Source organism: Sprattus sprattus (assembly GCF_963457725.1).
Source record: "Sprattus sprattus genome assembly, chromosome: 4".
Lineage (NCBI taxonomy): Eukaryota > Metazoa > Chordata > Actinopteri > Clupeiformes > Clupeidae > Sprattus > Sprattus sprattus.
This window is the reverse complement of record NC_137923.1, coordinates 14671549-14684821: the sequence shown is the minus strand read 5'-3', so window position 1 is coordinate 14684821 and position 13273 is coordinate 14671549. Positions and strand designations below refer to the sequence as shown.

The following is a 13273-nucleotide window of genomic DNA, read 5'->3' as shown; positions in this document are numbered from 1 at the left end:
TCTACCATCTGACTCATTATCTTTCTATGATGCAATGAGTTCACGCTGACCTTTCAAGTTCACCCTTAGTTTTTCTCTCTTTCAGTTTTACTTTCCTTCTGTCTCTGGAACTCTGCCTGGAATACCAACGCCCCCCACGTTCACAGTGACCTCTGACATGTTTCTCAATTTCTCCCTCATTGCCATCTTCATCTACCTTTCCATCTCTCACACTCGGTCTCTCAGTCTCAATGTGCCATTTCTTTTTTTCCTCCTCTTTTTCATTCATTCTTTTCTCCCCTTCCTCTTTTTGTCACCCTCCCCTTTCTACACAGAAAGGCTGTTAGCATGACTAGCATTGCCTGGACTAGCGGCTTTGGGTAACGCACCCACTGAACCGTGTGATAACGTCAAATACTACTAGCATGCGGCATCCCAGTCACACTGGGGGAGGATTGGGTGTATCTGTGGTCTGTGTGAAGGTTGAGTGTGTAAGCCGAGGGAATGTGGGGCAAAGGTGAAAGTGTCATCTTACCAGAGACACCATCATCACCACCACTGAGCATATGCATGGAAGAGGTCCAAAGTGATGATTTAATGTTGTTTCACTACAAATCAATTTGCCCTTGAATGTATTGAAGAAATGGTTTCCCCACCCCTCTACAGTTAGATTCAATGGCCCTTGACTTTAACAAGGTCAACATTTTCAAAAATTGGTTGATCACAAAAAAGTCAAAAGAACTACTTGAATTACTAAGGGGTTGTGCAATGCTCTTTAGACACTTAACCTTAAACACTACCCATAGCTGCAGGACTGCAGTAGCCAAACAAAGGTTTTAGGTCATGTTTCCAAACTCTAATGCTAACACACCATGGAGGACAGTATGCTCTCAAACTGGGAGAAAAGAAACCAGTGGGAGACAGAAAAAATGGAAGACATTCGCAGATAAGCTGACAGAGAGAGCGAGCGAGCGAGAGACAGAGAGAGAGAGAAAGAAAGGAAGGAAGAAAGAAAAGAGAGAGAGCCAGAGGGCTGTTGCATGAGAACGGAGAGCATCATTTATTTTGTTTTTCTTTCCCAAAGAACGCACTTATGTTTTGATTGTTCAGTGGAGAACATGTCTGAATGAAAAACACAATTCTCTGCAAGTATGATGATATCTTTCTATTTTCCATCCTCAACTGGCCTCTTTCTCTCTTCTGGGTTTCATGTGGTCTCTTCTGGCAGCCACCGCTTCCTACTGTCTGTCAGAAGGCTGACTTCCTGTCTGTTTATTTATTTTGCTCAATCATATGCTCACACACAGACACACACACACACACACAGCCCTCGTCCACACATAAAGCAGCCGTCATTCCCTTAAAAAGAACCAAGACGTGCAAAGGGTCTCAATTGCACGCAAGCACACAAGGACAGCCTTCATTCACAAAAACAGGACAGATCCACACACAAACACACACACACACACACACACACACACACACACACACACACACACACACACACACAAACACACAAATATGGGCTGATGATAAGTGAATAGGACTGTGATGGTCTGACCTAAGGGCAGGGCTGGGTTCTCTGACCGACAGTAACCTCCATACCCTCTTCATAACAAACAGCAGTCTGTCAGCTGCCTGCTGGCTTCAGTCCAGACCCACAGAGAGAAGAGGGAAGGAGAGAGGCGGGGCAATAAGAGAGAGAGAAGAAATAGATGAGGGAGAACAAACAAAACACTAAGAAGTGGGGAAGAAAATGCGTAATGGCACTCAGAGGGACAGAGGGAAAGGCCAAACAGAAAATGGCTGGTCAACCTCCATGTCTCACTGAAACCTCATTCCTACTGTCTGAACCAGGTGGCAATAACCATGCTGTGCTACCAAGGATCAAGGGGAGGCCCTCTCTTCTGCCGAGGCCTTCCATGGACATCAGGGGGCTATTCCAAGCATGTGGTTCGGTGACAAACCTGGGTAGGTTCATTCAGAATAAGTGGTAATCCTCCTAATAGAACAGCCGAGTGGCTTCCTTCTCCTGGTAAAACAAGCCATGGGGCTCTTCTATTTGGAGGCCTATCACTTACTCTGAGTAAACTTACCCGGGTTTATCACTTAGCCACGTACTTGGGAATATACCAGGCAGCAGTCACCATGGAGATGTGATGTGATCAGTCAGGAACAGTGATCAGTCACTCAGACGAGGGTGTGGGAAGAGAGCCAGGTGAGAATGATGAGAGCAGCAGTCATAACTGCCAGAACTTACAAGAGCCCCTCTTGCTAGGAGCGCTTAAGGGATGCTCCTAATCTGTCCCCCTTTGATTTAAATTTCTGGGAAGAGGATAGATCAAATGTTTGGAGAGCCATCGAGGTAGAATAGCCACAACACAAGTGTGCTTCTGAGCTTGTGTGTGTTTGTGTTGCTGTGTGTATTCAGGGATGACAGCGATCAACAGGATAGGAAGGGAGGGAGGGAATGGAGCGTGTATGCTCAACCCTGTTCATTCTCTTGCAGAAAGCAAACACACACACACACACACACACACCATATGTTAGGGGACATTCTGAGGTCTTGAACCACTTCAGACAAAACGCCTGTGGAGCAAATATGTGAGCTCAACATCTTTCCTGTAGCTTTCTGCAGCAGCAAAAAATCCCGACCCATGATACAAAAAAGCAACACTCATCTGGATCATCCTATAGGCCACTTCCTGTTTCTCTGGTGGTTGAAGCAGCCAGACAAGACTCTCTGTGGTGAAGGCCCAGCTAGGCCACACATCCGCAGCTTTATGCAGCACGGATGCAGGAGAGCAGGGGTTTTGTTTGAGACAGAAACCCTAGAGGCAATTCTATACCTCAAACACGCTGAAACCATCTTATATCTCCTTCCTTCCTCCCCCACCCCAAGCCTCCCCTATTGTTCCTCTTGAGGTAAGGGATTGTCCAATGGCTCATAGTTTCCATGAGACCAGCATCAGATGACTGGAGATGTGTACAAATCATACGAGAGGAGGACCACTGCTGTTGCCAAGGTGCATGTAGAGTTTGTTTTCACCTTAATCCCACAGGATTGGGTGGTGGGAGAAGAGGTGACATTTGGGGCGGAGCCAAGGATAATGCTAACCTTTCACCTGAATACCTGGGGGCAATTTGAGCAGCACTTTTAGATGCTGAAGTATAACCCATAGCGCCCTGTTCCCTGTATGAAGAGAAAGAGCCCTGAGGTTTTCTCAAGGTGAAGGGCTGTGTGGACTGAACATCCATCATTGTTCCTCGGGCTGCAATGTTGTGGCATGAATCTGTGCTAAGAGGTTCAGGGGAAGGTTCCTGCTTTTAGAGGTTACATGAAATAGCTACAAACCAAAGGATCCTCTTCTGCTTGCACATGCAAGAGCATTAGAAGACATCCCATAAAAATACATTTAAAACAATTCCATGAAGGTAAATAATAACTAAAACACCCAATTGTGCATGAAATCCTCAATAAAAGATCAAACTGAAAACTATATGATGTTCAGTTGATATCGTACAAAGTATTCTGAAGTAAGAGAAGAGAAGAAATAATACAAACCTGTAAATCATTTAAAATACCCCCACATAACCTGTATTATACTCTCAAGAAAACTGCTACGACATGTCTGTTTTCCTATTTTCTCCACCAGTGGTAGACAGCTTGTTGATATTAACCCCAATTCCACTAACTTTAACGCCATTTTAAGATGCAGATGCTGATGTTTAGGGAGTGCCCTTGATGGGTCATTGCTGCTTGAAACCTACTGGCAACTGGAATTAAGCCAGCGTTGTTCATACATTCGAGCAGGGCACAGCGAAGGTGCCTCACAAACCTCAGAACGAACTGGTTGAATGGGTCACCCAGCCAAGTAAACCATCTGTGTAAGTGCATTTGCACCAAGAGACTGCTGCTGCTGCTTTCAAGAACTGAAGTATAGCAATCAGTAAACAAAGCAAGATGTTGACATCTTTAGACAGGCAAGAATGAATCTGCCCTTAATCATGTCAACCTCAGATCAAAATGTAAGATCAGTAAGTGTAACATCACCAAATGTAGTAATTTTTGTGCAAGATCATTAAATTCAAGAGAAAAAAGTATATGATCAAACGGATTCCCCTTTATCAAGTAAATTCCTCCATTAAAGCAGCCTAACGGAACATGGACAGCCACAGCCGCAATGGAAAAGAGCATCGTCAGGGTCATATGGATGTGCGATTCTGTTTTTCCCTTGTCCAGTAATGAGGGTGGTGAGTCTGGAGTAAACACCAGGCCCAGCCCATAGGAAAAGGGGGGGAAAAGGACTAGCATGAAACTGCTATGCAGCCAACATTCTCCAAATTCCTGTTCCCTGACTGAAGCTGAAGAGCTGGCCAGCCATCCAGCTGAGGGCTGCCAGAAAAAGCAAATGTGTACAAGACCACTAGGTGCTTCCAGCTTGTCTTGTCGTCCCCCCCCCCCCCACAACTACTTAACTAAAACACTATCCTGTATTGAGTGAACCAAAACCGGGGTCTATTCCAAGTATGTACTAAGCCTCAGAGTAAGGGGTTTACCACTTATTCAGTTAACTTACAGAAGTTTTTCGCTAAACCACACTACTTAAAAATAGAGCCCCTCATCAGTCTGAGTGTGTCCTGTTGCTGCATTACACTCATGGAGGACTGTGGTGCTTTTTGCTTACATATCAGTCTCACTTCAAAGTGAAGGACTTCAGATTTCTGAAGGTTTATCTGCTGACCTTGCTCCAAGAGGCCCCCATAGACCACTCACAGACTCCTTAGACACAGCGGGACACAAGAACACAGATGGGCACATAAAAACAGGAGACATTGTGATCTTAAGATTTGAGATCTGCATACAACCCTGATATAGATGGATGCCAGCACAAGGCCAAGAAGTTGAGTGTAAGGGGCCTCTTGTGGTTATCTCTGGCCTGGCCTAAAACAGTCGAAATTTCATCGAAGGTCTGTTGCCTCAAAGCAGCCCCCCAAACGCCCTGTTCCCTGTACGTAGAGAAAGAGCCCTGAGGTTTTTCTCAAGGTGAGGGGCTGTGTGGAGTGAACATCCATCATCGTTCCTAGTAGAAACTCTGATATGGGCTGCAATGTTGTGGTATGAATCTGTGCTAAGAGGTTCAGGGGAAGCGCCGCCTGCTTTCAGAGGTTACATGAAACAGCTACAAACCAAAGGAGCCTATTCTACTTGCACATTCACGATCATTAGACATACCATAAAAAACCGTTATGTCTATTCAAATAAATGATACCCAAGACATCCAATTGTGTATGGAATCCTCGAAGGATCTTACTACAAATACAGCGATATTCAGTTAATATAGTAGGAAGCAACCTGCACTGCTAGTTTAGTTATAGCTTGACGCCTATCAATTAGTACCGTCGTGCCACAAGCAAGCGAGCAGCACGTAGTCCTCATGAAACGACAAGGCGGGATGCCTCAACATGGTACTGCAACAATGAACACATTGTAAACTGTTTTAAGCTCGTTGCAATATTAGCTAATTAACTGACAATGGTGTCACTCGAATGCTCTTTTCAGAGCGTGCTGCGAGCCCAGCACGCTGACAACCGTTTCCAAACAAAGTTGAGTGTAACAACAATGTCGCCACCCCTTTTTTTGTACTTCTTCTTCTTGAGGGCTTTGTCTGCTGGCTTCGCGAGCACGACCAAAGCTCGCACGAGTGTGCAATCATGAATGTAGGATACCACACAACTCCGTAAACACACAGCCGCGAAAAAGAAAACATTGCCAGCAGATGGAGGAATAATGGCTCTGCCTAAACATGTTCATGGTTTGCGCATTATACCCACTGACTAGGACGCTGAGAATGAAAACTCCTGGCGCCCCAGTGCCGAACAAATGAGAACTCTTTATGCAAGCAGTGGTTGCTAAATGTCTGGTGGAGTAACGTTAGCACTTTTTGCATCATTAACCTACTGCAAAGGCCTTGACAGAAAAAAAAACTCTATGTTGAGGTTCTCAAGAAAATAAATCATACAAACCTGCAAATCAATAACAATCACCACCACGTAGCGTAATAATAGGATCTAAAGAAAATTGCTACAACGTGTCTGCTTCCTACTTTCTCCACCAGTCGTAGACAGCTTGACGATATAATCCCCTATTCAAATAACGATAATGACATTTTAACAGAGAAAGTCAATATCTAGATTCATTCACAGAAAACAGCAAGAAATCAATGTAGTAAATATTATTTCACAAACCTGCAAAACCGCTCCTAAGATGAACCATGCAGAAATCTTCTAAGGGATGTGGCGCTTAGTACTCCCCAATTCGTAAACCGGGTACTTAGCCAATAGGAGCTGCTGTCAAATATTTCTGACGCAAGATAGTGCGAGAAGAGTTATCATTGGACGGTGTTGGGAGACATTTGAATACATTTGAACTTGATCATTGTACGTGTATTCACTCAATTTGGATGTAAGTGAGTATATAAACCTTGAGGATACCTTGCGTTAAAACTTGCGGTTTGCCAGCGAATGAAATGTCCATACAGACTAAAGGAACACCGTGGTACGTTAATAATATAACATGGCATACAAGTATTTAAGTGGGGTAGCCTACAGGTAAGGTTGTAAATGGATTAATATACAAATAGGAAAACCAGAAAAAGAAAATGAGACACATGGCATGCAAAAAAAAGTGGCGTGGCCAAAATAAAACATTCCTGGGCGCAGCCGATTCTGGATCCCTTCAAACGGATCCTAAAACCACAAAAGATTTTAACTCCGTGTCCTAATAATGTAGGTTCCCTGCATTGTTCTCTCACTGTGTAACAGTCAAGCCGATTAAATACTTGCTAAATCGGAGCCATTGCCCATGCAATCTTTCAACGGGAAGCTTCAACAAGTGATCTCTATAACCCACGACAGATAACATAAGCATCCACAGTAAGAAGGTACATTCGAATGAATGCTCAGTGGTACCTACACCGGAGGCCTACTTCTGCATGGCACAACAGCTCCCTCTACTGCAAAGTGTAAAGTATCACTGCACATCAACATAACGGTCTTGTGATGTCATAAATTTGAATTGCAGACGCATCTGATGCAAGTCACACCCCTTATTATATTCTCCTTCTCAAGCCATCAGTACTTTATTACGAAGCCTAATTTCTCTAAGTAATGTAGCGTTCTCTTTGACAAGCCATCAGATAACTAGGTTAACACCTATGGTCCTGTAAACATTAAGCAACATATTTGCGCCTCTGAGGCAAAGTTCCAAATGCGGACCTTTGAGAAGAGCTATTAAATGCGTGTGAAAAGATGCTCCCGGACTGTGGAGGACAATGAGAGTCGTGTGAAGTGATGCAAGACAGACTCACGATGGCGCACAAAGCTAGAGAACCACGCTGGCGACTGCCCGAGGTCACTGCGGGTCATTGAGCAGTGCCTGACAACGCATCGACCTGATTCAGATATTTATATAAACGATTTGAAGATTTTAAATGGCTACAGCATAGTAACAAACACCACCATGAATTGCTTGACTAAATCCCACATTTCTACATTTAAAAACAAATTCAAATTGAGGTACAGACATGGCAATATGAGATTTAAAAAATTCGAAGTCACATGCAGACAGCTGACAAGTCCTTATGAAAAGGAGGGTTCGTTACGTATTACTTATCACGTAGGCCTACTGTTTATTCTAAATTGTCTATCAATGCTTGATGTATTAATTGCATTATTCGCACAGTGTGACTAAGCTTTGCTGCTAAACTGAATTCTTAATTGGGTATCAATCCAAATATTCTTCCAAAAGTGTGAATTGTATGACAATTAATGTATTAACTGTATGACTAGCATGTAGGAACAACCGATGTTTGATACCCATATGGCACAGGCAACAGCAAGCAAGTAAAAGTTTCACGAGACCATAGCAGCTGATGTTTTTAAATGTGTGCCACAATAAAACAGTTCATGTCGTAAGCCTGCAAATCAGGTGATTAACAAATTAAACTTTGAATTTAGATCTGTGGTGTAGGCGAAATAGTACTGTTTCACGAAGCTGTTTTAAATATTTAAAGGCTCTACCTTTTCTTGTTCAGCCCTTTTCTCCACATGAACAGATGACGTGCGAAAGAGTGAGTGTCATTAGAACTCCCTCTTACTTTACAAGCGAATAAGGCGAACTGTACTAGTGTAATCAAGGTGACATGCATGACTGCGCTGTTGCTGAGGCCCGCCAGAGTAATTCTCTTTCACATGGTAACTCCTTACAGACCCGATTAAGCTTTCAGGTAGCTGGTCCGCTTTGTCTGTCAACCCATTATATTAATTCCCACCACTGTTTTGTGTATAGGCCCACGATATTCTATTAACATGGTTTTCATGACATACTAATAGAAGACACAACTTCAAAACAGGACTACATACAAAATTAAAGGAATACACTTAAACGATGCAGTTAAACGGAGGGTACATTTTCCTCCTTCGTCAACATTATTAACAAAGATGCTTAGCCTACTTGGGGAGCTTTGGGTAACATGTACATGTGCTTCACTTGAACTTGTTATTCACAGAGTCTTGAATTTACACCTAATTCAAGTGGCTTGAAATAAAATGTATTTATTTTAACTTTATTTTAATACCACCTACTAATGCCACCTTGTACATGTATGGATATTCATAATTTGTGTTAATAATGTTTCAGTGTGCGAAATTAGTAGACAACTGCCGAATTATCAGTTTGTTTCTGTTTAAGGTAAGCGTCATTTAGAGGTATTAATCTCAGTTGTGAATCCAGATAGACTCACTGAGACTGTATGTGAGATAAGATATTTATGGACCTGCTCTTAAAAGCTTAAATATCAGCAACTTTAAAACGCAGTTTCAATACTTAAAACATATTGATGGAAATTAGCTTTTCATAAGATTTTCATAAAATGCTCCATGTCATGTTCAAAAAGCCATTTCCAGTAAATGTCTACAATAATGTTTAAATGTGATGCACTTACTGTGACGCACGAGGACGCACGAGGTTTCCAAATAGTGAAATAACGTTGTAATATCTGTAAACATGTTAAATGGCACACACAGTATGAAATGCATCAAACAAAAAGCACGGAAATCACAAAATAATCTCAAGCAATGAGTAAAATAAACCCAGCCTGTATAGACACAGGAGATAAAGGCAGGTTCAGCTGGCGCTTTTTGTTTCTTTTAATTGAGACACGATTGTACAAGTTTTCAAGAATCCTTTGCTTGCTAAGTCACACTATAAATCTTTTTTTTAATAGTTGGTCCCATTTCAAAGCTTCTGTATTTATATATATATATATTACAAGACGGTAAATTCCACAATAAACTAATGAGATTTAATGCTTTCGTCTAATTCACTTGTGTTTTCCTTTCCGTGGCGATGAATAACCCTCCGTCGCCTTAGATGTGTTTGGAGTCTTTATTCTCTTTTCAAATCTCCACAACGTTTTTTCTCCTCTCCCCAACTCTGCCCAGGGTACGTTATATTTAAACACGGCGAATCTTTAAAGATTAAAACGTTCCCAGTGAAAAAAACCAGACGACCAAAACATTTTGGCGCATGAAAACGCGTTTGAGACTGTGGGACGGAGCGCACACAATAAACCTGTTGTTAACCTTGCTGTGAAAATATGTTTGAAGAAAACAGCCAATTGTTGTATGAAATGTATTCAAGTATAAAATAATGCCCTTTGTTGGGGGAAAACTTGAGCAATGTGAGGGTACAAAAGTCCCCTGTGGCATTTGCGTGCTCCCTTTGTGGACTTCGCGCTTTGGCGTCTCCACTTGGCGCATTACCCAGACCCCTTTAAACGCGATTGTTTCTTTCTTTCTAATGACATTTACCGGATCAAAACACGCTGTTAATTCGATCAGAAAGCTCCATCCTTCACAACAATACCAGAATAATTTCTTCCAAAGTTTGTTAAGTTGACCGAAATTAGGCAAATGAATAGAGGTCTCCAGGCTACCCCTTTCGCAGGTGACGGAGAATAATGCGCATTAGAGCCAGCTGCATTCTTCTTTATTTCTCCTCCTTTCTTTCACAGCATTATTAAAATTTAGGCCAATGAAACTATTCATTCATTTCAATAGACATTTTCTTATAGGATAATAGGATACAAATTGAGCCTCTCCAAAAAGAATCCAGTGGTGGCTAACCCTCGTGTGCCAAAGACGCCTGGAGCCTCTGGCTTGGACAGAGGCGAAGCCCGTGTGCCAGCCTCAATCCCACACCTGCCGAGGCCTGGAACAAAAATAGAGAATGTAAACAAAAAGCTTGCCATCTCCCATAAAAGATGGACGTGTCACCAAGTCGTGTGAGAAACGCTGGGAACAAACGGGGGGACTCCATCTCCAAAAGATCTCCCTTGAACTCGGCGGAACAGCCTATTAAAGGCTTACTTAATTACTCTAATGTTACTGGACAGGCCTTAACTCCCAGACTGTGCCTAGATGGAAGTTAAGATAGCCTGCTGGGATTTGTAAACAGGAGATCGTGTGAGAAACGCGAGTTTGGGAGAAAGAGAGCTCTTTTCTCCGCGGCTTTGTTTTCCTCGCGCGCACTGCGCCCTGGAGGATCAGGCGGACTCACCGCTCAGTTCGCATTTCCCGCCTGGGTTGTTACTATGCAAATAATATTCTTAAAGTAATCACGTGTCTTTTGAACAGCCACGTGGATTAACAAAGCAGGTCTGCCCCCCTGCTACCCCACTGCTTCAGATTTTTACTGTTTATTTAACTGATCCTAAATGCACACTTTTACCCAACGCCTTGCTTTTAATCCTATGGAATAATTTACGGCAATGAATGCCTGAGCCCCTCGCTTGATCGCTTTATAAGGGACAGGGTGGGTTAGACACCTCAGTCCAGCCAGTTAACAACTAGCAGCACACTATCCTGGCAAGACTATCCTGGACAAATATATTTTAATATTTTCCTTTTTTAGCAAATGATGGTGTCCAAGATGAAGGATCGCAAAGTAAGTAACACTATCAGTCATCTGTGCCTCTAAATATTTAGTATGTTATTATTACTGAGTTTATTTTCTTTTTTCACTTTTTGACACATTTGACATTTGAGAACATTATTGTACTATACCTCCAATATAACCGACCCAAACATGCCAACTATTATCCATTAAGGATGGGTTAAGTTCAATTAAGGATTGGTTACGCGCGCCAGTTTGCCAATCCGCACTCAATGCCTCATACTAATATAGTTTTACAAATATACTGATTGACGGTGTGTGTAGTTTTGAATCGTTAATTTATTAGAATTTTTTTTGATTCTACGGAGGTACATGTATTTCTGCCATAAAAGAGTGTATATATGATTGCAATGAGCGTATTCCACAAACAGACACGAGTTGTTCGGTTTACATATTACGCTTCTGCTTACACCTGGTCTGTTTGTTCCATGCCCATTATTCAACAATTGCCTAATATCTTATCTTATTTGGTAATTTACAGAGAACTCCAGTTTCGCATAAAGTGATTGAGAAACGAAGACGGGACCGTATAAACCGCTGTCTTAATGAACTCGGGAAAACTGTGCCAATGGCGCTCGCCAAACAGGTATGTTACGCAAAGCTAAGCAAACCCTATGATTTTTCTTTTGAAATTGCATCTATTTAACTGTTTATGCCAACTCATATAATCGCCATTGCTAACTGACATTTGATTATCAACGTAATCAACGTAAGAACATATGATAGTTAAACCATTATGTGGTACCAAATAGCAACGTACGCTATTACCACATACGCTTTGCTCAGTTTTAGTGGGCATAGCTTGACATACAATCATAAAATGTGCTTATGAAGTTCTTTCTCATTTACAGAACTCTGGGAAGCTGGAAAAAGCAGAGATTTTGGAAATGACGGTTCAGTACCTGAGAGCTCTGCATTCTGCTGACTTTCCTCGGGGCAGAGAGAAAGGTGAGTGCTCGAGTCCTCTTGGTACGCATGGTGCCCCCACGGCGTGCGCATAGAAGGGCAAACTTACAAACTTCTATCAGCATCTCTCAGCTTTGCTAGCGCACTATAACAGCTGAGATTGATAGGGACAGTTTAATTGAAAATGTTCCATTTTCGTTAAGTTAATCATCAGTTATTCAGTTAAACCTTATAGTTAACAGTTTATGCTCAGTCAGATCGCCATTGTTTGAGCCGTTGCAATCATATTCATCCACCGTATTACAATACCGTTCTTACTTTAATTGAGATATTCCGTTTTTATTTCATTGCAGGGGAGCTACTGGCGGAGTTTGCGAACTATTTCCACTACGGATACCACGAGTGCATGAAGAACCTGGTCCACTACCTCACCACGGTGGAGCGAATGGAGACCAAAGACAACAAGTACGCGAGGATTTTGGCGTTCCTGCAATCCAAGTCCCGCGTCGTTACCGACCCTATGTTCAGCTCTCTGGGCGCACTGCCAGACACCGCAGACTATTTGTGCCAGTTGCACTCTTCACCTGAATACCAGAGTCCCAGTCCTACTGAGTCCATGTTCCAGCAGAGCCCACCCGGACACTTCTCTTGGCACAGTTCGGCGCGGAGTCCGACCATCGGGTATTCGCCGGTGTCTTTATCCACCCCGACACAGCAGCACGGCGGGTACTTGTCGCCGGTGCAGGGACTTGATCATCATTATATCAACTTCATCGGTCACTCTCACCCCAACGCATTCAGTTTGCACACCGCGCAACACGCTGCTTTGTAAATGCTTTTGTATATATTGTCTCTATTTATGTATGTCTAAATGTAATATTGCAGATTTGTAGATATGAAATAAATAAACGAGTAAATTACATCTTTACGTTTTACATTTTGATTTCCACCACAAACCCACATAGGTAACGTAGAGCAAAATGAAATAACTTTCTGATTTATATATTGCACAAAAGCCTGACTTGCAAAGTCCTAAATCACCGTTTTCCTTGTCCTGTTCCCTACTGAGTGGCATTTACGCAGTGCATTAATGTAGGACTTATTCTCACATCTTACCTCTTCAAATACCTAAATTACATCAACTGCAGCCTCTAGACTAATGTTTTCATGCAGCACCCATAATTTCATGCAGCACCCATAATTACTGAGCAGATAGAACTTTTCTAAATTACTTTACAATTTGTCCTGAAATTAAGACAATAACAACACCTTTACCCTAAAACACATGTTAATATACATTTTCTGTATAGGAAAATACAGTCATTAATGAAATATCATTTAGAAAGATTTAACTTTGGGTATGCCTATACA

General features: G+C 42.3%; 2 protein-coding genes across 3 annotated transcripts in view; one reads left to right on the top strand and one right to left on the bottom strand.

Annotated features, from left to right (window-relative positions):
- The window catches only part of acsl1a (acyl-CoA synthetase long chain family member 1a), a 30508-nt gene extending 24238 nt beyond the window's left edge, over positions 1-6270 (bottom strand). The window contains exon 1 of one of the 2 annotated variants that reach the window (XM_080837968.1): positions 6229-6270. The gene's annotated coding sequence lies outside the window, so the exon portion shown is untranslated. The remainder of the gene's footprint in view (positions 1-6228) is intronic. The other variant, XM_080837967.1, reaches the window with a different exon arrangement.
- A 4687-nt stretch (positions 6271-10957) lies between these two features.
- helt (helt bHLH transcription factor) lies at positions 10958-12734 on the top strand (the record flags this gene model as incomplete). The annotated part of the gene is made up of 4 exons (XM_080837516.1): positions 10958-10987; positions 11478-11582; positions 11848-11944; positions 12256-12734. The coding sequence occupies 4 exons, from the start codon at positions 10958-10960 to the stop codon at positions 12732-12734; spliced, it is 711 nt and encodes a 236-aa protein (XP_080693642.1).
- Positions 12735-13273: the final 539 nt, after the last annotated feature.